At 35.7% G+C, this 24,192-nt stretch overlaps 1 protein-coding gene across 1 annotated transcript in view; it reads right to left on the reverse strand.

Annotated features, from left to right (window-relative positions):
* Positions 1-21,213, reverse strand: part of LOC150095406 (TBC1 domain family member 30) — a 366,057-nt gene extending 344,844 nt beyond the window's left edge. The window contains exon 1 of the mRNA XM_090410388.1: positions 20,986-21,213. Coding sequence (XP_090266514.1) covers positions 20,986-21,067 — 82 coding nt within the window. The 5' untranslated portion in view covers positions 21,068-21,213. The remainder of the gene's footprint in view (positions 1-20,985) is intronic.
* Between the last annotated feature and the right edge of the window lie 2,979 nt (positions 21,214-24,192).

The following is a 24,192-nucleotide window of genomic DNA, read 5'->3' on the forward strand; positions in this document are numbered from 1 at the left end:
TCATGGGATTAAAAAATGTAGACTTTTATATTACAAGAGATCACTGTAACTTTATTGTCATTAAGAGAGATCTCCAGGGATTCAGGGACTCATTGAGGGAAGCCACATAATACATGCACCACCTATCATACTTGTTCTTGAATTGATTCACACTGCTTGCACACACACAACATTCAATGGCAATCTATTCCAATTACGCACTACTCTATGAAGGAAAAATTACCCCTTTAGTGGAATTTGTTCTCAGCTTCCAAGGATGCCCTCTTGTCCTCCCCCCCCCTCCATAAAATGAAAACTTCCATCATCTGAAATCCTGTGTGACCCTTCCAGAATGTAAGTCTTAATTATATCATCCCCTTTTCTCCTGTTTGCTAGTGTCTGCAGTCTACACTTATATATTATGTCTAATTATGATTGCAATATATTATGATTAAGTATATACTACATTACATTTTGTAGTGGCTGTATCCTAAATTTAATTTTCCTAGTAACCAATATGGCTATGGCCTTATTTACACAAACTGTCAAGTTCCTTATATTTCCTTTTCCTGCTTATTGTCATCGACATCAGTCTCTAAATTACTGTCAAGCAGTAATATTATATTTATAATATATATAGTATTACTTGTATCCATGCTAATTTATCCCTTGTATTGCTGTAACAAGCATCACTATTGTATTATGTTATCATTTGTACCACTTCTTAAATTAATCTTAATAAATTTCAATTTCAAAAAAAAAAAAAAAAAAAAAAAAAATATATATATATATATATATATATATATGTGTGTGTGTGTGTGTGTGTGTGTGTGTGTGTGTGTAGAAAGTTTTTTACCTTGGGTGTACTATATGTTAAAGATACCAAGCAATTTTATAAACTTGGTTTTAATCCTTTTTCCCAAGTAAGCAAACAGACAAGTAAGTCAAGTTTGTGCCTAAACAATAAAATACCATAAAACGTTTTCTCAACATTTAACATATATATATATTAAATTTCAATTTAGCATAGTGGTGGAGTTTGATGGAAAATCGCTAATGGCTTTGAAATTATATAGCATGAGCAGATTATTATATGGCAGACTAAGGAATGTATATGGTGATGAGCAGGAAATGTTTAGGCAAAATTAGTTTGGCAAGTGCAAAGCAAGTGATTATTATGGTAGCAATATGAACTGTGCAGAGAAGGCAGCATGTGGTAAGGGAACATGAGGATCAAGAGTTGTGGATTTGGTCATGGTATCAGAGAATCTGATTGTGAATGATATGTCATATTTGCTCCCAGATGGTGAGACTGACCACATAGTCCTGACTTAGAGGATTAAGAGACATGTACAAGTATCAAAGAAGGAATTTATGTGGCAACTATTACAGACTTCGAAACCAACTTGCAGCAGAACAATGGATGAAAGAATTTGAAGGAAGAGAGGAAAATAGTGCATGGGAGATATTTAAGAAACAATTGTTGACAGCAATGGCAGATTGTATACCTCAAATGAAGATGATAAAATGATTTAGAGTCAAATGAATGAATTTGAGAAATTAAACAGAAGTTGCAGACATATAACGAGAGAGGTGGAGAACAGCTGCTTGAGGAATACAAGGCTCAAGTTAGGAACATAACTAGTATTGTATGGAAAGAAAAATTAGAATACAAGAGGAGATAAGTGCTGCAATCCAAGAATAATCCCAAGAGAAATTTTCATTATATGGCAAGCAGGAGGATAAACGACTGTGGATGGGATTACCTTTCTGGTAATCCCATCCACAATAAGGTGATCACCTTATCGGAGTGTTCCCCCCTGGTACAGCAGGTTTTATTCCTAGAGGAGTGGTGAAGTGCTAAAAAGGACTAAACAGGATGTATTCTGAATACTGAGTATACACTTGGAGTGCTCTTTTTCTAGTAATCTGGTTACCTTTTACAACAGAGTAACAAGAGCAGAAGATGGAATAAGGCATACACTGTCATTTTTCAGATTTTGCAAAGCATTTGACAGGGTTCCTCATGATAAGTTGTTGTTTTTTTAAGTGCTAACATGCAGATTTGGATATCAGGTTAATAGACTGGATTAGCTAACCTGGATTTTTGATAAATATCAGAATTAAATATGGGGGAGGGGAGTACTACCAAGGAGTAGAAAGATTATAAGTGGAGTTCCACAGAGCTCAGTACTGGGACCATTACTGTTCAATCTTTATGTCAATGATATTGTCACAGGACTACAGGGAGATATTGTTGTTTGCAGATGATGTGAAGCTGGGAGGGTTATTAGTAACAGTGCTGATATTTTGTTTTTTCAAGAGGATTTGAATAAGCTGGAAAGGTAGAAAAATGAGTGCAGATGTCAGTTAAAGTAACTGAATTTGGGATCCACAGATGAAATGCTTCATACCCACTGGGTGATGCACACAGAAATTTGAAGTTCAGAGGACATATCACAAAGGTTATGAATACATCTCAGAGAACTGCTGCAATATCGAGGAAGGACCCTGACCACGAGAAATAAAAGGGTACTTCTGTTCTCAGATCTGGTGACAACCATTGCAATATCCTCTGAACTTCAAATGTCTATCTACAATTCCATAAGATCCCCTGCATAAGAGCTCTACTTCCACATAACTCCATCAAGAGAGTATGAAGCATCCCATCTGCAGATCACAAATTTCAAAACCTTACATTTAGTTCCATTAATTTAAATGTTCTTGAAGAAGCAAAACATTGGCACAATAATCCTCCCAAATCATCATTTGCAAAACCAGTGAATATTTCCCTGCAGCTTGTGACATAAAGATTGGGCAGAAATTGTCTCAATAGTGTACTCTGTGAAACTCCACTTGCAACCTTCCTACTTCCTGATACTATACCCCCCCATAAAACTTTATGATATCTATCATAAAGCCAGTTACTAATCCAATCCACTAACCTGGCATCTAAACCTATGTATTACAACTAAAAAAATCAACTTGTCATATGGCACCTTGTCAAATGCCTTTGCAAAATCCAAAAACATGATAGGTGTATGCCTTACCCTCATCCACTACTTATTAATCTATTGTTAAAGGTAACTGGATTACTTACTAGAAAAAGAGCATCGCTTAAAAAATCTATGCAAGCTTGCATAAATAATATTGTCCTCCCTCATCCACCCAATTCTGAATAAGAGTTCATACCAACTTCTCCAAAATTTTAACTTATTTATTTCATATCCAAACACAAGTGGCATACTAAGTAAGTAGTACAACATTATTTACAACAAATTAGGATAGATTCAGTGGCGGCCGGTGAAAATTTTAAGCGGGGGTGCTGCATATAAAAAAAAAAACGAATTTACCTTACCCCAGTCCTGAAAGTATCTTCAGGACTGGGGTAAGGTAGTACAACACCGGAAAACTCGCTGCAAAGGTGGAACAAGCTTACATCACTCCTATCTCAGTATCTCCCATAATGCAAAACACATCTTGTGTGAGCAAACAATTTTCTCACACTTGGATAAAGGATTAAACTAAATTTATTATAGTCTAATCAAGTGAAAAATAAACTTTCAACATCTTTCTCTAAATCCAGAGTAATTTAATAAAAAAAGATGGCACACCTTTTGGCAACTCCTATAGGTAGAGATGACCTTGCTATTTCTTCTGTCCCACTGAAGAGACCTCAATAGAGGTCGAAAATAGTGGTAGTGGCCCTTCCCTTAATGCATAACATTATACATATCCACAAGGAGATGTGTTTTGCATTATGGGAGATACTGAGATAGGAGTAATGTAAACTTGCTCCACCTTTGCTACAAGTTTCCCGGTGTTGTACTACCTTACCGCAGTTCTGAAGATACTTTCAGGTGCAAACTTTATTTGCTCACACTTGGATAAAGGATTAAACTAAATTTATTATGGTCTAACCAAGTGAAAAATAAACTTTCTATACTAACTGAGTTACAGAGGCTAGTGATCATTAAACACCTCAACTAAGTTATCTGCTTTGGTCACCCAATGACCATCTCCATCCAGTTAGACAATCAGTCTACAATCATTTTCCTCCTATCACTTTGCGAAAACACTTACTGGGATTCTCCTTAAATTGCAGCATGAGTCTCCTTTAGTATTCTAGTTTTTCTATCCTTACTATATACTAATAACCTCCCTGACTGGGACCCTGAGCCTTATACTCCTCATGCAACTGTTCTTCATCTCTCTCTATATGACTTCCTGTTTAATTTCTGTGGTCATCCAAGTACTTGATATAGACCAGAAATATTCAAATATGGAAATTCAAATTCATAAAAGTTTTACAAGTGCATAATTCAGAAGACTTGGTTAAAGGTCAATTTCAGATGACCAGAGTAGATCTCTCATAGGACCCATCTATAGAAAGAAACAATGTGAAAATTACAAAGTAATATTCCTACTGAGTTTTTCAGGTAAAATGTATGAAAGCATAAGGAGAAAAACTAAGAAAATTTGAGGAAAAGACACCTGAGGAAGAGCAGGCTCAGTTCGAGCCAAAGAGTAGTTATCAGGATCAAATTTTCACTGTAAAATCAACAGCTGAGAAATCAAGGGAATATAAACAAGCATCAGTATTTAAGTATTTCATATGTCGAAAAGTGGTTCAAAACACTATAATTATATGGAGTAAATGGAACATTACACAGGCCAACTACTATGTTTAAGCTGTAATCAACAGTTAAAACTGAAGGAGGTGCAGGAAGATGATCTGATCTTGAATCAGGTGCAAAACAAGAGTACACACTCTTCCATTCTTACTTACCTATACATATCACATTATGAAGGAAACTAACATTAAACTTGATATCAAAGGAGATATTCAACTCATCTGTTTACTACATGAAGTAAATATTGTATACTCCTAAATTAAACAGTACAAGTCTTCACCCTATGAAATAAATGTTGTAATAAATTTGGTAGGAAAATCAACAATAAAAAAAATTAAAAAACTATGAAAACAGACAGCAACATGGAAAACAACTACTTTCTCAATGGAGAGGCTACAGAACATATAAAATATTTCAATCATATGGGCAAAGGCACAATTTTTAGTGAAGATAGCAAATTAAATATGGAAATACACAACAGATTAATCAAAGCTACTATGGTGTGAAACAAAGTGAATACATTTATGTGGGATAAGAGAAAAATGAGCCAAACACTATGAGACAATGTTTGCATCAATTTTAATTTATGAATCTGAGAGCCAGATTAAAAGTAAAACGACTGATCAAAGATGAGAGACCATGCACAAGTTTTGAGAAAAATTAAGAGCATGAATAGATGTCACCAATGCAGAATTATACCAAAACTTGAAGATATAAGGAAGAAAGGAACTGGACATTATCACCATTCAACAATATATAAGCAGAGCTAATCTCAGGTGGTATGGTCATTTAAACAGTGGGAAAGGAATGGTTGGCAAAACAGGTGTTTGATGCCAAGATGACAGAAAAACGACTTAGAGGAAGACAAATTTCTAGGTGAACTGATGCAGTTAAATGTCCCAGAAGAATCAAAACATAAGATCTAACAATACTGAAGTGATGATAAATAACAGATTAATTTGAAGGAAACCGCTGAGGAGTTTATAATAACATCAACTCAATCATATGGCATTATCATGGTATCTTGTACAATCCTTGGAAGTAGATATCAGGAATTGGATGATCCTTTACTTTTTTCTATTGGATAATACCCATTTAATTATAAAACATTTAAAATAAATAATATTGAAGGAGACTGACCTCTACAGATTTCCATATTTAATGAGTTCAGATCTCAATAGAGGCCAAGTAATCATCCTCATTTTTGTATATAGTCTAATGGGATATAAAAGAAGTTTGAAAGATAATTAAGATTTCAAGACTAGTTATCAACAGCTTTTTTTTTCAAAATTGGTTATTATTTTTGATAATCATTGTGCCTTTTCTTGTCAATTTTCCTCACATATTTATTTTACTAATCTTTCATCTCCCATTTAAGTAACCAAAGCATCCTAGATTAGCTCTGCTTATCTAGGATGTCAGTTTCTTTTCCATTATCTTCATTTTTAATATGATTTTACCATTTGTTAACTTTATTTTCTTTAACTGTTTTATATCCAAACTGATATTAACATATGGACTGGAGAGTTAGGTTAGAAATAACACAATTAATCCAAGTCATAAGGGAGAAAGTACAATTGTGACTCTATTCAACTGGCTATCATCATATCAGCCTTAGTTACTCTATTTATCTATTTTGAACTTTGCTAAAAACTGTGCCTGAACAGTTAAAACATGTAATCTTTTCTTATAAGTTCACTGTTAAGAATGATGTTTTCTGCTCTTTGCCTCTTTTCATAGTTTTAGTCCTTTTATCACTTATTTTCCTATCAAGTTCATGTCACCAAAACTCTTGAAGAAGACTTTTAGCAGATTTATTTAAGAGAAGAAACAATGAAATGGCTAGAACTGGTTAAAGACCTAATAACGAGTTAATGTTTATGAATGCCAGGAATTCAGAAATAAAGGAAGCATTTACCTCATTTCTGGCAGATCAACTCTTCAATGGTACAGACTGAGTTGCTCTGCCAGAAAAATGTTTGCACAAGTGAAACATGATTGGATGAGAATAACATAATAATAGGAATAGAGAAAAAGGATTATGATATTTTTTTTGTGATGACAGGAAGGACAAAAAGGAAGGATGGTAAACTATTAATGAAATCAGGAAAAATGCAATGCAAAGAAGTGGCATGGCTTTGAGGCAGTATGGTGTCAAGTGATATTTAGCTAATAGGAGATTTAATGTTAGCTATGGGCCAGCTATTCAACAAGAAGATGAAGGAGCTATGGAAAACATGGAAACAGAACCAGAGATCCTCAAAAGTGAAGTTGAACAAAGCAATCAAAAAATTAAGGAAAAACAAAGCCCCAGGTCATGATTCAATACCAGCTAAAATGTTGAAAAACCTTGGAGAGAATGCAGTCAACTGGATACATGATTTATGCAACAAAATCTGGAAGACTAGAAGATGGCCAAATGACTGGACCAATTCCACCATTATCCCAATCTACAAAAAAGGCAATCACAACAACTGTGAAAACTACCGCACCATTGCCCTTATCTCAGGAAGATTTTACTACACATTATTAAGGAGAGATTACAAAGTTTTATAGACCATCAGATCTCAGAAGAACAAACAGGATTCAGAAAAGGTCAAGGGATTCGAGATCATATATCTAAAATCAGACAAATAATTGAAAAAACAAGGGAATTCAACTTAAGCCTTTATCTATGCTTTATAGATTACTCCAAGGCCTTTGACTGCATGAGGTGGGATATCATGCAAGAATCAGGAATACCAAACCATCTAATAACCCTCATAAAGAACTTATATCAAGGAAATTAAGCAACAGTAAGAATTGAAAACTCACTTTCCCCTGCATTCCAATTTGAAAAAGGATCAAGACAAGGATGCATACTCTCACCATTACTATTCAACCTTTATAGCAAAACTATAACGAAAAGATCTCTAGAAAAGTGGAATGGAGGCATCAAATTAGGTGGCTGAGCAATCACTAACCTACGATATGCAGATGACACAGTGAACAGGAATTAAAATCCATTCCTAAATCAATTAGAATGGGAAAGCCTAAGCCATGGTTTACGAATAAATCAAGATAAAACCAAAATAATGATTTTAAACAAAGCAGAAGAGATAGATATAGAAGGAATTGAAATTGTCGACCATTTCAACTACCTTGGAGTGATGATAACAAAAAAAGATGGATGTAAAAAAGAGATAAGAAGAAGAATAATAGCACTAGCTAAAAATGTGATGGCTGATTTAACCAAGATCTGGAAAGACAAGCACATCTCCAAAAAGACGAAAATTAAGCTTGTAGAAACTTTAGTTTTTTTGGTCTTTCTCTATGCTTCTGAGTCTTGGACTATGACAAAAGAAGAATTGAGACATTCGAGCTCCAGTGCTGGAGAAGATTGTTAAGAATGTCTTGGACAGAAAAGCGAAGAAACAAAAGTATCCTAGAAGAAATGAATATCCACACAAGACTGATACACATAATTGAAAAAAGAATACTGCAATATTTTGGACACATATGTATAAGGGAAGGCAACTGCCTGGAAAAAGTAATCATCCAGGGTAAACCGCGTGGGAAAAGAAAAAGAGGAAAACCCCCCAAGAGGTGGATTGACCAAATATCAAGAATCACTGGACTTAAACTAGAACAAACAATAAGAGAAGCACAGGAGAGAAAGAAATGGAGAGCATCATCAGGAAGGTCACGAGTCCTCAGACATGAGGAGATCCGAGAGAGAGAGAGATGGGCCTGAAAATGTTGAGGGTGGTGAAAATGCAATACATAAGAAAAGTGACAGCCAACAAAAAGAAGGGCAGTAATGGGTGATAAAGTATTTGAACATAGATTGGAAAGAAGAGATAGCATCTAAGAGCAAGAAGAAACAAAGGAGAAACAAATTTGGAGAAACTCATGTTGGTGCCCTCAACATTTCAAAGGTATTTGATTGGGTTTGGTACAGTGGCCTACTTAATAAACTGCCATCCTATGATCTGCCTTCCACACACTGCAACTGGATCACCAACTTTCTCATTGGTCACTCACTACGTGTCATGGCAGACAGTTTCCTCTCCGATTTCCTCACCAATGCAGGAGTACCCCAGGGTTCTGTTCTTTCACCCACTCACTACATGTCATGGAAGATGGTTTCCTCTCTTCAGATTTCTCCATCAATGCAGGAGTACCCCAGGGTTCTGTTCTTTCACCTACTCTATTCCTCTTGTATAAATGACCTGCTCTCACAGCTCTCACTCAGTCCTGTCTGATCTCTCACAAGAAAGAGCTTGCATCACACCCCCCCCATTACCTTCAATAATACTGAGATATCCGAACGCAATCAGATTTTTCTTCTTAAACTGACCTATACCTCTGACTTTTCCTGGTACAAACACATTTCAACTACAGCTTCTGCAGCTGCTGAAAAAACTTAAGTGTACTTTTTGCACAAGACACCACTTCACATCTTCACAGCTGGTAATTCTACATAAAGCCTAGTTCAACTCTGCCATAAAATATTGCTCCTATGTTTGGGGGAGGGCATGAAAATCCTCTCTCTCTCTCTAAGATTGCTCGATTCTGTCCAAAAGAGGGCAATCCAGCTGATTAAGGATCTCACTCTCATAGATGTTGTTCCTGCATGTGTCTCTTCTACAGATACTTTCATGGATAGTGCTCTGCTGAATTGGCCACTATTATTCTTGCAAAATTATTAAAACAAGAGCCACTGCTAATCAACATCCTTTTATAGTCTATCTTGAAACTCACCAAACTTACTTCACTGCCTCATCTTTCATTCCATTTACTTCTGTCCATTGGAACGGTCTTCCTCATTCTGCCTTCCCCAAAGATTACGATCCTCAGTTGATCAAGCAAAATGTGAACAGATTCCTCCTTTCGTCTATTCCTCTTGCCCACATATGGCACCAATGTGCTATAGGTCTCGTGGCCTTCATGTGTGCGGATCAGATACAAGGTTGGTCTGAAAAGTTCTCAGCCTCAATCATAGATGGCAACACTATCGGCAAGATTTTTTTTTTCTAAGTCGGTACATCTGTCATAAGAACCATGTGAATTGCAAGTCATTCTATCAAATAGTTTGTTTTATACAGCTGTCTGAAGAGTTTTGTCTGTATCCCTTGAAAGGAATAAAAGTGAGTATCGTGCGGTTATAAAATTCTTTGTAAAAGAAGGTTTAACGCCAAAAGAAATTCATTTGAAGTTCATAAAAGTTTATGGGCACTCTTCTCCTTCGTTTTCAACAATTAAGAAATGTCAAGTTTAAATGTGGCCGTACCAGCCTTGAAGATGATCCACATGAAGGACGTCCAAAAAGTGTGACAACGCCAGAAATCACTGATCAAGTGTATGGTATTGGATGACCGGCGAGTCAAAGTGCATGAAATTGTTGAGACTATAGGTATTTCAAAAGAACGTGTAAGAATATTTTGCATGAAGAATTGCATATGAAAAAGCTTTCGCAAGATGGGTGCCGTGCTTGCTCACAACAGATCAAAAACTCACTCGCAAAAAATGGGAAAATTAAGGGATCTGCACTACGAAACAACCTATTCCCCAGATTTGGCTCCTTCTGACTTGTATCTCTTCTAAAACTAAAACTCTTCTTCCTTGGTCAGCATTTTTCTTTGAATCAAGAGGTGATTGCAGCTGTAGAGGGGTATTTTACAGATCTTACTGAGAACCACTACAGGGACGGAATAATGGAGCTGGAGCATCGCTGAAATAAACGTATTAGTCTTAAGAGAGATTATGTTGAAAAATAAAAATAATTTTGAAATACAAATTCGTTTTTTCATTATTAGTCCGAGAACATTTCAGACCACCCTTGTATATAAAGGTGGCCATAATTAAAGAGGTGGTGTTCAGAGCCCTATAGCAAAAAATGTATTTTACGAAATTCAACCAAACTTGGTGTAAGTAACCTCTGGAACATGGGGTTTTTATTTACAGAAGATAAAAAAATAGTACAAAAATTCTGCTGCCAGGGGATTTGGCATTATAAGTGCATGGTTTGGGATTAATTAAACAGTGATGGCCAGAAGAAGAGACACAACAAATCAATTTTTGTGTTCATATAACCAGATGTGGTTCAACATGCCCTCCTTTCAGATGTTCTAAGAAGTGTATTCTGTGAATGACATTTTCTACAGTGGAATGCAACAGATCTGCATTGATTTGCCTCACATGCTGAGTTATTCTGTCTTTCAAGGTTGCTAAATCAGGAACATGTCCTTCATGCCAGCCTGGTTGGCTGAGTAGTTAGAGTATCCACTCTCCAGCCAAAAGGCTGTGGGTTCGAATCCCACTGTGGGCAAGGATGTTTGGGATTTTCTGTAAAAATACTAGTGGATGTTTGTAATTGTCAGTGAAAATACCAGTGATGGTTGTGGTGTAATAATATTAGTTGTTGTTCTATACTTATATTGTAATATCTTTATTCTCTTACATCTCTATTCTTTAGCTTTATCTTTATAATTAGCAGTGTGCACTTTTCCTCTCGTGACCTTTCTCACTTGCTCTACTGTGTACTATGTTTTTCCACCTTCCGCATTTACTACTCGTATGCCTAAGAACACTGAAAATTTATTTATTGAGACTGCGCCATCAGTATATCGGCATAAGACTAAATAAAACGTCTGGTAGATCTCTCTCTCTTACGAGTGAAATTTCCGTAAACAAAGTTTATATTAACAGTCATGGTTCTTAAGTAATAAAACTGCGCTTTTAATGCCTTAGTTGTTTCCCTGCTCACACGTCCAATTTAGTTAGGAACAGTGCAGTTGTAAAATAAAGGATCAGGTAGCACTCTTTTAACAAATAATTAAAACACATTTATTTACATATATACATGAATTAAACAATAGGGAGATTGCTTTCTCTATCCATTTATAAAATCTTTAGCATGAAATTAGAATTCTTTTACTTCAACATTAAATAATCTCTTTAACTCAAAAACTTATGTACTCTCTGCTTACAATTCCAACATATTAAAATTCTAGTATACTCGCAAAGAGGTTAGCTAACTCTCTGTTAAGTTAATTATACAAATTTTTATATCAACTTCCAACAAGCCAATTGATTCTCTTAAAGACACTTCTTATTACTATTGAACAATCTATTAAAAGTCTATCTACAACCTACTATGAGAGGGAAAATACAAAAAGTTTGAACTTACAAAAGACTCTGCATCACACATTCAGTCAAAAGTCTTTCAATACAGTCTTATGGCATTTCTTTCGTCTCAGATCTCAAGTTTCCTTCAGGAATGTCAGCATTCAGCAGTATCTCATCGGGAAAATAGTGGGCTGCGACCGACAAAAGGTTGTTCTCCCACGATGAAAAAGAAAATCTTCCGAGCGAAGTTGCTTTGGGTAATTTACATTGCCTTATTTCCTCTGCTTGGGCTTGCCGTAAGGCCTGGACGACTGGCTTTTCTATCTGCCATTTCCAATAGCTCTAACTACCGCCTCCAATGACCGTAATTGCCGCCAACCGATTCTCTTATGGATGACTGGAAGCCCTCCCTGCTCAGCTCTGTCCCTTTTTATTATGCCTACTCTCAGACCTTGCACAAAGGGTTGTAACCCCCCCTAAGAATTTGGCATGACTCTTTTCATTTTCTTTTAAGTTCAACCACTCTTTGTTCTCGTCCGTGCATCCTTTTGATTGTCGGTTGCCGGCCAGCGGAAAGTTGTTTGAACCTTTTAGACTGACTATGGAGGTGTTTATGCATAGAGCTTGTAAGCACTTTCTCATACATAAAAGTCATAAACAACCTTTCTTATGCCCTCATAGAGAGCTATTACACAACGTGCCGGCGGCAAAACATTGCCTCTGTTTTTAACACTCTAAACTATTCTTGTTAAAGGAATATATACAGTTAATTTCCAAAGGGTTATTTACAATAATATCTAGTAAAATATACAGAGACAAGATTATTTTTACAATATTCTCATGGGATTTGACCTCTGTAAAAAATTGATGTAAAGCACTTTGGCATTTTTAAGCTACATCGAGTTTTTTACAAATCCCTTCATGAAAAATTTTTTCTTTAATCTGTCTCTGTATCGCATCTCATTCTTTCTCTGGGTCGGACAATACTCAGATTTGTCTTTTAATTTTGAGCAGGGAACATCATCAGCCTAACCTGTGGGCTCTTCTTCGCGCGACTGGTGCTGTGACTCATGTTTGTCACTATCCCTCAGGTATTTTACCCCCTTATGATACCTTGCTCTCCTAATTCTCCTGTTGTCTGGGCGGTGATTTTTAATACTGCTTCTCTCTACAATGTTTACTTCTACTAACTTTTGATTACCCTCCCTTAATTCTTTTTTCGTTACACTTTGATCATTAACTAATTTTACGCTTGAGATTTGGTAAGTCTCAGATTGACTGTTACTTTCAGATGTTAAAGCTACTGAAGGATCAGTATGATTATTTCAAGACATTTCATCACCTCTTTCAGTCAGCCCTGCATTTCTTTCATTCTGCTTTCTTATTTCACGAGATTTCTCGACTCTACTTTTAAATTTACGGTTCCCTTTACAAGACAGTTTAATACCCATTAGGAATAATTCATTTCTAGAGAAGTCGCATGAGAACTTGTATCTCTCTAGAAAGTTAGTTCCTAGGATAATCTGTGCTCTTGTGTGAGGCATCCTGGGAAGGACCAACAACTCTTGCCAAACACACAAATTAAATTCTCACAAGTATATTTTTACCCTAACCTTCTTGGTTACATAAAACACAGAAGATGAAAGTCTCGATAAACCGATTAGGCTCTTTAGCTAAGTAATGCCTCTCCATATCTTGGATTTTATTCCTTAAAAAAAAATCTTCAGTTATAATAGAGACGTGGGAAGCAGTATCAAATAATACGTCACAATACGATCCTTGTACCTTCTCCTCTATGATCATTTTAGATTTCCATGGGTGTTCTCGATTTCTGTTCTCTCCTCTCCATGGTTTGTTTGCATAATTATGATGAGGGTGCCCAAAATTTGACTCATATCTCATATTTCTGTTGGAGGGTCTTTTATTTTTAAAGCATTTGCAAGCTATGTGCCCAATCTTATTGCAACTAAAACATCCGGGAGGTTTCCTCCTGTCTTTTCTTTCATTATTCCTTTCAGTGCACTCTTGTTCAGAGCCCAGCCGTTCCTTGGAGGTTTTGGCTTTGAACTCCCCTAACTGTTTTAGAATGGAGTCAAGTTTATCTAACAAGGGCTGCTGTAGTCTTTCTACTAAATAATAAAATAGACCACAATCTGTTGTGGTCTATTTTATTATTTTCTCTGGCCTTATTTTCCTCTTTTTCTTCGTTCTGTTGGTCTTTACTTTTTTCTTTAGGATTCCCTATATTTTTTTCTTTCTTAATCTCACTCTTTGGATATGACACCTCTTCAATGTTGTGTATCTGGCTGGCACTAGATGTGGGATGCAGATTGCCTAACCTTTCTTCTTTTTCTTTTATGGCCTGATAGCATTCTTCTATGGTATTTATTTTCGTTTTGTATGCTGTCTCTTTATATTCTTCTCTAACTCCTAATCTGAATTGGTTGAAGACAGCCCAATCAAAGTGACTCTTTTCCTCACTGGACACGCTCAAGCTATTAGCTAAGGTGAGCAGCCTATTATAATAGTCTGTGACAGATTCTTTCTTTTCTTGTCTGCATTTTTGCAGCCTCCACAGGTTCGGACCCACGCTTTTGACTTTGGAAAACTGGGATATCAGGGTATCCTTGAATTTATTGTATTCCAAAGTGTCTCTCGGTATCGGAGAGGAATACAAGAAATTCTTGGCCCTGCCAATCAGTTTATTCCTTAGTATTATTAGAAGCTGGAGGTCTGACCGGTTTCCAACGTTCCTAATGACATTCCGATGCTCTTCTACAAACTTGAAGAAAAACAACACATCATTGTGGTCTTCTCCAGAGAATTGAGGGATAATGAGGTGAGGATTTACAGTTCTTAAAAATTCTATATCCCCCATCTTGTTAGTACTAGTGGCTTCTGAATTACCGCTGTTCACATTCATGGTGCTTAAAAAAAATTTCTTACACTATATATATGAGCTGGTATCAAAAAGTTTCGAGACTAGCTCTGTTTATGAGAAATTACTTTATTTATCTAAGTTTACACACTATCACCTTCAAAACAGTCCTCTTGCATATCAATACAGCGCTCCCAGCATTCTTGCCACTTCTGGAATGTGTCCTGGAAGTCTTATTTTCAAAGCATGTCAAACACCTTCTGTGATTCAGGCTGGATCTCCGCAATGGTGTCAAAACGGTGACCTTTGAGCTGGATCTTCATCTTCGGGAAGAGGGCAAAGTCTGCAGGAGCCAAATCTGGCGAGTAGGGTGGGTGCGGAAGTGAGATCATGTTGTTTCTGGTGAGAAACTCATGTGTGAGAAGAGCTCGGTGACAGGGTGCATTGTCATTGTGGAGCATCCAGTTTTTCACCGCCACAGACCTGGTTGCTTTAACTGAATGTCCTCCCTCGGATGTCTTAAAACCTGGCAGTAGAACTCGCTATTGATGGTCTGGCCCCTGAGTACGAATTCTCAATGCACGATGCCGTGAATGAAAAAGACCATGAGCATGCAGTTGGTTGAGCTGCTGACCTCCCTCGCCTTTTTCGGTCATGGAGATGATGGGCTCTTCCACTGTGAAGACTGCTGCTTCGTCTCAGGGTCGTACCCGTACGCCCAAGTTTCATCACCGGTAATGATCCTTGAATTTCACGTTTTCTCAAACGTGAATTTCATGTTCACACTTTGTTCTAACTTGCTGTCCATGATGAAATCGCAGATGTGGTAACGCAGGTGGTCAGAATAGCATCAGTTGCACAGCTCTCGATGTACACAGGATGATGTCTTTTGGCACACTGACTTATGAAGGTAGGTGCTACCTGTGACTGTGCGTGCAGCCTTGTGCTGCCATCTGTTGGCGTGTTATAAACCTGGTCTCGAAACATTTTGATACCACCTCGTATTACACTTTTTGTTTAATTGCCTGTTCTTTATTTGCAAAACTGTTCCAATCCACTATTTCTTATTTTAAATACTGTGGATTTATCCTGTCAACTGTGCCATTGTAAATGGAGGCTATTTATTGCTACCGTTATTATTATTTTTATATATAATTTCCTTTCTTACTCTACTTCCTCTATCTTACTAGCAGTACATGGCATTAGTGCACACTGCATTAGTGCAGATGATGTGGTTCTTTGTAGTTGGTGGATTGAATGGTGGAGATGGAGAGTTGTAGAGTAGGTGCCCTCCTTCGATGAGCCTTTGGACTCCTTAAAGGTGTCACGTAATAATAATAATAATAATCCATGCATCTCAGATGGCCCCACAACCAAAAGTTACAGGGATTGAAATCAGGTGAACGAGCTGGCCATGCTATGGGAAATGCACGACTAATCACTTTGTGTTCTATGAGGTGTCTTCATAACATTCACTGTACCAGAAATCCAATTTGAGGTAGTGCTCCATTCTGCATGAATAAGGTAGAGTCAAAGCATCTTCGCTGCTGCAGTTGTGTAACAAAAAAGTTGTGTAGCATCTCTTGATATCTAAGAGCAGAGAGAGTACAAGTCACTGGTTCTATCAGGTGAAGTTGTTCAGAAAAGTATGGACCAATAATAAATGATGCAATGAAACCACGCCACACTGTGACTTTCAATGAGTGTAAAGGGGTCTGATGGAACACGACGGTTATTCATAGTCCAAATGTGGCAACTGTGTGAGTTAATACCGTTCAGATAAAAATGTGCCTCATCACTACAAAAGAGCTAACACAGCCATGCATCATTCACCTTCATTCAAGCTAAGAACGTCAGGGCAAACTGCAGTCAAGTTTCTGCATCACCATGAAACAAAGCTCAAGTATGGGAGATCTTATAAGGGAAAAACCTCAGCATTTGACACAGGATTTTCCACACAGTTGAGTACGGCACGTCCAGTTGCCTCGATATTGCCCAAGCACTGCTAGACCCATGTGCATTATTCACTTCCACGACAGCAGTTGCAACTTCATCACCTTATTAAGAAATAATCCATCTGCACCCTCATCCTGGCCTCACTGCTAAAGATTTGCTATTGTCAAATCATAAAACCATTTCCTAGATTTATTATTGTCATTGAAGTTTTACTCCTATCCTTCAAATGCTGGTATTCTCGAAGCATGGCATTAGCATTACCACATTGTTGATAATAAAGCTTGGCTAGCGATGCACATTCCAGTAAGGTGTTCCAGTAAGCATGTGATATTTGCATTATCTCACTGTTTATACTGACAAATGTTGCCTGGTGGCAGATTTTGTAGTATTTTTTATCTTCTGTAAATCAAAACCCCATGTTCCAGAGTGTAGTTTGGTTGAATTTTGCCCAATACTATTTTCGCTACAGGGCTCTGAACACCTTCTCTTCAATTATAGCCACCCTCTCTCTCTCTCTCTCTCTGTGTGTGTGTGTGTGTGTGTGCATGCGTGTGTGTGCATGCGTGCGCGCGTATACACAGGGTGGCCATATATATATATATACATATAAGGAAAATGAATTTCAAGGTTCTGAGAGACTTTAGACAATGTTATAGTGAATAAGATATCAAAGCTGCCTTAAGTTGGCAAGAGTGACAGTGAGGTGACTGCCTTGATGGTAGCTGACCAGATTTCTGTGATCAAAGGATACATGTGGAATAAGGCCAGTGATTATGTAAAACTAATGGAAAAGCTGGATCAACAGCATAGAATGAGAAATTAGGTGGAAAAGGAGATCAAGAACTATTTAACCAACCAACTGGCCACATGGATCAAAACTATCAAAAATATATGCTTCGTATTCATATCATTTATCATATAATAACCAATGGTTATATTGACTTCAATGGACACTTCACATTCATGTAATTATGGATGTATATGCATGACTAGGTCAGTACAGTGGTTAAATTACAACATATGAATGTGTTCGAAATTTAGGAAATTAAATAATGTAGATTTTATAAAGTGCATAAATAGAAAGATTAGGTATGCACTCTAGAAGAAGAAAGGATGGAGGCAGTATAAAGTGGGAAGTAATATGGAGATTCATCTCATGAAATGGATAGCAAGGCATGAAAATCAATATTCACATGATTTTCATTACTTTTTTTTAGTATACTAAGAGCAACTGAACTTGACCATTAGATGTCCCCCGAGAAACTTGTAACAACCCAATTTCTTAGAGTGTTACAAGAGTGTAAAGAACCAGGCTTGGAAATTTAAATCATCTCACTGTCACTCAGGTAGTTTCCTTAAAAAGGTGGACAAATCTCAAGGACTGTTTCTTTATAAGGTTACATGTTATAATAGCATAATGCATTTAACCAACCAAAGAAAATTTTCTAATTTGTGTTAAGTCAAATTTGTGTTAATCAAAATATAAGTAGATTACTCTTACATTATGATTGGTGAGTGGAATGCCCTGAAAGAATGTACTGTGATCTGAAAAGTGTGAATGAACTTAAAGTATGACAGATACATTGTTGATTAATCTCAAACATTTATGGAGCCAATTGGTCCAATAAAAGTCTATTAATAAATAAATAAGTCTGTTAAGAATAATAAGTGAAAGAAGTTTAGAAGTAAATAAAGAAGTTAATATCTGTTATATAGATTTTGAAAAGCTTTTGACTTTGTAAAATGGGATAAGATGATGGAAGTAATGGAAAAGATTGATATAGATTGGAAAGATAGAAGAATAATTATTTCACTATATATGGGACAAACTGCTATGGTAAGAGATATATATGGTACAACAGAACCAGTACCATTGGACAAGGCTGTTCTTTGTCACCAATTTTGTTCAATATGTATTCTGAAGCAATGTTAAAAGAAACGTTGGAGAATGCAGAAGGAACAAAAACAGGAAGTAGACAGATATTCGCAATAAGATATGCATATGACAAGGCATTATTATCAAACACTGAGGAAGGATTACAATATCTGCTGAACAGATTACTGGAATCCTGTATCAATTATGGAATGAAAATTAACATAAGCAAAACAAAAGTAATGAAAATAATAAGAAAAGAGACGACTATGGATGTAAGAATAAATGGAGAAAAACTGAATCAAGGACATTTAAATATCTAGGAAGTGTGATTAGCAGTGATGGAAGATGTACAAGTGACATAAAAGCAAGAATAGCAATGGGAAGAGATGCCTTTAATAGAAAATGGAATTTATTCAGAAGTAAAATGGATAAAAATTTAAAGAAAAGACTAATAAAATGTTATGTGTGGAGTGTTGTCTTATGTGCAGCTGAAACCTGGACATCGAGGAAAAAAGAAATTAAAATTTTGGAAAGCTTCGAGATGCGGATTTGGAAAAGAATGGAAAAAATAAAATGGACAGATAAAATAAATAATGAAGAGGTCTTAAAAAGAGTAGAGGAAGAAAGGAATCTGTTTAAAAGGATAAAAAGAAAAAAGGGAAATTGGATTAGACATATCCTGAGAGGAAATGGAATAATCAGAAATGCCACTGAAGGAAAAAGACCTGGAAAGAGTGAGAAAAACAATGCTAGATAACATGCTGAATGGAGACAGATAAACAACCTTGAAAGAGAAGGCTCAGAACAGAAGAAAGTGGAAGGAAAGTTTTTGCTACTTAAAGAAGAACCTGCTTAATTGCAGAATACTTAAGAAGAATAAATCTGGGTTAGTTGAATAGTTAGTGTATTCATGCTCCAGGCAAAAGGATGTGGGTTTGAATCCTGCCATAAGAACAGATGTTTTGATTGTCCCTACCACTTCTTCTAGTAAAAGAATTCACTCCTAAAACTGTATGAGGGATGGAGGTGACCATACAGCATCCAGTGACATTAAATGTGAATAACAAACGAATAAATCTAGCATCTCCAGTTGGTCAAATTAATATGCATCATCTGCTATTTGAGTAAAAATGGCAAACTCCAAGCTTATCCTTAACCCATCTACAGCATTAATAAATGTTATAGATCCATGATCTTTCCATGACGAGATTTTGACAAAGTCAAAGATTTATTATCCCATGATGAGTCTCTGACTCCATGGAAGCTGGATGTTAATAATGATAATCATAAAAAGTATATACAGTTAAACAACATTATCAAATTGGTTAAAATTCAGAATAGAATGCAGAGACTTTTTATGGTTACAAATAGGAAGGTAATTAATCTAAAGATGCATACAGTTACATGCATCTTTAGGGTCAGTCTGTCCTATATGATGTTCGTCAAGATGATAATAATAATAATAATAATACAAAAAGAGGAAAGAAATCCCATTTGTTGAATATGATATTGCATGGGAAGGGGCTCCTCATACCTCCAAAAATTAAAGTATGGAAAGACAGGATTAGACATTTCTCAGTTACCGAGAAAACTGCCAGGAAAGTGGTTCTTGAATTTTGAGAATGACATCAGAATGTGATTCTGTAAATGATGGTTAACAAAAGTTTTGAATTCTTTCAGGTTGAGACTTTAAAACCATAAACTAAACTTCCAAGATGAGGTCATGAATGCCTTGGAAAAATGTACAGAATAATAATTTGTCAAATTATTGCAATTTTTAATAATAATTTTTAATAATAATAATAATACAAAAAGAGGAAAGAAATCCCATTTGTTGAATATGATATTGCATGGGAAGGGGCTCCTCATACCTCCAAAAATTAAAGTATGGAAAGACAGGATTAGACATTTCTCAGTTACCGAGAAAACTGCCAGGAAAGTGGTTCTTGAATTTTGAGAATGACATCAGAATGTGATTCTGTAAATGATGGTTAACAAAAGTTTTGAATTCTTTCAGGTTGAGACTTTAAAACCATAAACTAAACTTCCAAGATGAGGTCATGGATGCCTTGGAAAAATGTACAGAATAATAATTTGTCAAATTATTGCAATTTTTATTTCAACACAATTTAAATCACACTTAAAATAATATGGCCTTGTGTGTATGTGGGTGAGAGCGTTTCACTTTCTTAACTGTGTATTATTTTGCTGATTTGAAACTACTGCAATTGAGGTTAGATTCTTGGTAACAACTATTTGCCTTGGAAGAAATGCATCTGAATATATATTATTTCCAGAGAAATACTTTATCCTGTCTTCTTCCTTTAAAAAAATAAAAATAAACAAAGAAAGAAAGCAATTTAAAATTTTAAAACAGATAATGTTACTTGTGGTTAGACACAACTTAATGTAACGAATCCTGAAATGAGGTCCTGTGATGATCTTTTAACATTCATGAGAAGAAAAACGTTATCTTTAAGCCAGGTTACTTAGAAAGAATACAACACTGATCAAATGCTATGAAATATATTAATACGGATTATAATAATTACCTCTGCTGGAATTACCGGCGCTGACATTATTCGAAGACCTAATTCCTAAATTTTTCAGTGCCGAATTTAAAAACTTACTCATACTTCATGATGTATCATGCAATTAATATATTTCGCCTAACATCCATCTGTCAGATTTCAACACTTTATTTTTATCTTGTGGGTTGTTTCGACATATTTCGAGCTACTTCGTTTGCAACAACGAATGCGATACAGCTGCTACAAACATATCATGGTTTACTTCACATCAAACAAACTTGCAGACGATGGTTTGTACCTCGATACCGTATAAGAACGATTACTAGTAAAATTATATATATATATATATATATATATATATATATATATATATATATATATATATATATATATATATATATATATATATATATATATATATATATATATTTATTTATTTATTTATTTATTTATTTATCAAAAAGTTTAAAAAGTTTAGGTACGTCGAATTCTCAGCTGCAAAATCTTATTAATTAAATGAAACAGCATAAAAGAGTTGGTTGTTGTTGTCGAGTCCGTTGAAGAGCTTCTAGATATGACCGTGGATCTGTACAACTGCTTTGGTAATGTGTTGAACTTTGATGGAGTAGAGGTTTTCTCTAGGATTATTATCAATTTTCTGTAGAACACCAGCTGGACAGAAAAAATATGAACAAGTGTTAGTTCAACTCCTGGACAGTTTTTACATGTTTCATAGCTCCTACTATCCAGGAGTTGAACTAACACTTGTCCATATTTATTCTTCTGAATTTTCATGCTTTTAAAATGTTCTGTCCTTAGTCTGGTGATGACTGTGGTTATTTTTCTATTTTCATTCATTTCACTGATTTCATTCTTCTTCTTGATAGTTTGTTTTACCAATCTTATTTTGGCTACAGCATTAGCATCAGTTATTGATAGTTGGTGTAGTTTTTGTGGTAAGTATCTAGCTTCTTTGGCTAGTCTGTCTGCTCTTTCATTGCCTTCAATATTTACATGGGCTGGTATCCATTGCAGTGTGCAGTTTTTATTTTTCAAATTTAAGGTAGTTAGTAGTTCATGAATTTCCTGTGTGAGATTTGTTTTTCCAATTTTTAATGCCTCAAGTGCAGATTTTGAGTCACTGTAGATGGTTATTCCTTCTGTAATGTTTAGCACTGGATTTGAGAGATAGAATTTGAGAGCTGTTTGTATGGCTGTTAGTTCACAAGTGAAGTTTGGAGCTATTTTTCAAGCTGTGGTTTTGATTTGCATTTCCTCGCCTCCAGGTAGAGTTAGAAAAACCCCTGACCCTCCTTGGTTGAGTGCTTCATCAGATGATCCATCAGTGTAGGCAATGACATGGTTTGGATTGTTTAGTGGTGTATAGTGTCAAGTTCTTTTCTTTTATTTTCTTGCTGTAAATCCTTTTTTGAACAAGGTTCGAGGAGATTTAAGTTTATCATTGAGTTTTTTGGTAGAATAGTGGAAAAAGAATGGCTCTTTGCTTATTTCAATGGATAGGTGCTTTAAGTCAATCTGTTTTCTAATTTCGTGATCATATTGTAATGTAGATGATCTCTTTAATCTAGATTTTCTTGTCCAGGCATCGGAAGTCCTGCAAGAGATGTGATCCTGTTGGTGGTTCCTGATTCTATTAGTGAATTTAACTGCGGAGAGTTTGCTTCTGTCGTCTAGTATGTGAAGTCCACACTCTTGTTGAGCTTTTAAATTATTTGTAGATGAGACTGCACCTATGATAATTTTTGCTGCTCTTGATTGTACTCTGTCATGAGTGTTGTATATGTAGTTTTGAGTGTCTTCGGTTTTCCACCCCACTTTGTTCCACAAAGTCTTTTGATGATATTTAACTTTTTAAGAGCTTTATTCGATATATTTGTAATATGAGTTGTAAATCTCAGTTCAGTATCTAGGGTTAGGCCTATATATTTTGGAGACTGTTTTTTTTTCCCTATTTTGTTATTATATATTTTGATTTGGGGATTGTAATTGTGTCTATTTTTTCTATCAGTGGAGAAGATGCTCAGTTTTGTTTTTCTGGGTTTATCTGTAGTTTAAGTTCCTTTGCCCATCTTCCTAAGCCTTTTATTGAATTGTTTAGGACTTTTTCAGATTGTTCAGGATTACTGCTTGTATTCCAGATTGCTATATCATCTGCATAGCATGCTATTTTTGTGTCATTTATTATCTGAGGATGGATATTGTTCATATAGATAAGAAAAGTAGGAGTGGGTTTAAAATAGAACCTTGTGGGACTCCAGCCCAAGTTCTATGTATGTTGGAATAAATTCCATTAACTCTTACTTTCATTTTTCTTCCTTTCATGAAATCTGAAATCCAAAATAATGCATTTCCCCTTTATTCCTTATGCAATTTTTATTAATTTTTGTCTCCAGACACGATCGTAGGTAGCTGTGAGATCCAAAAATATTGCTGTTGTCTTCTTTGGTGGTTTTTCTTGAAAGCTATCTATGACTGATTGGCAAAGATAGAATAATTGATCTTCTGTACTGTGTTGAGACCTGTATACAGTTTGGTAAAAGTTGATCTTGTTTTTTTCGAAGAGCCAATTCATAAGTCTAGCATGTATTATTCTTTCGTTTAGTTTATAGAGAGTGCTAGACTAAGACTAGAGAGTGTAAAGCTATTGGTCTGCAGCTTTTACAGCAGGGGTCGCAAACTGGCGGTCCCGCGTGCCGGATACGGCCGGCGAACTTAATGAATTCTTTTATAAAAATGAATGCTTCTAACATCCTGCGGGGATTAAAACAGAAAAAAATTCAAACTTCTAAATGTTTTATGACAGCTTTAAACAAAAGTAAAACTTATTACTACAATGCTTTGTACTATGTTTCTATCATCAAATGTTGGCAACAGTAAATGGAAGCTATTTATCATGCAGCCATTTTAAGCCACGTGATACCATGTCAATAAGTTACAGGTTATCATTTAATATGATAGTGTGTTAATAAAAAGTTACCTCAATAACTTCTATTTTTTTGCCCATAACAATATCTGAATTTATAGATAAAAAAATAAAAATTGATCAAGGCAGAACTTTTCAAGGAAAAATGGGAGAAGGCATATTTCTTTGTGGAAGTAAAAAATATTCCAACATGTTTGATTTGTAGACAAAGTGTCACCTTGGTGAAAGAATATAACCTAAAACGCCATTATGAAACAAACCATAAGAACAGTGATAAATATACA

This window comes from Typopeltis vanoorti, chromosome 20, assembly GCF_054136105.1.
Source record: "Typopeltis vanoorti isolate ZY-2024b chromosome 20, IOZ_Tvanoo_1.0, whole genome shotgun sequence".
In the NCBI taxonomy this organism is placed as follows: Eukaryota; Metazoa; Arthropoda; class Arachnida; order Uropygi; family Thelyphonidae; genus Typopeltis; species Typopeltis vanoorti.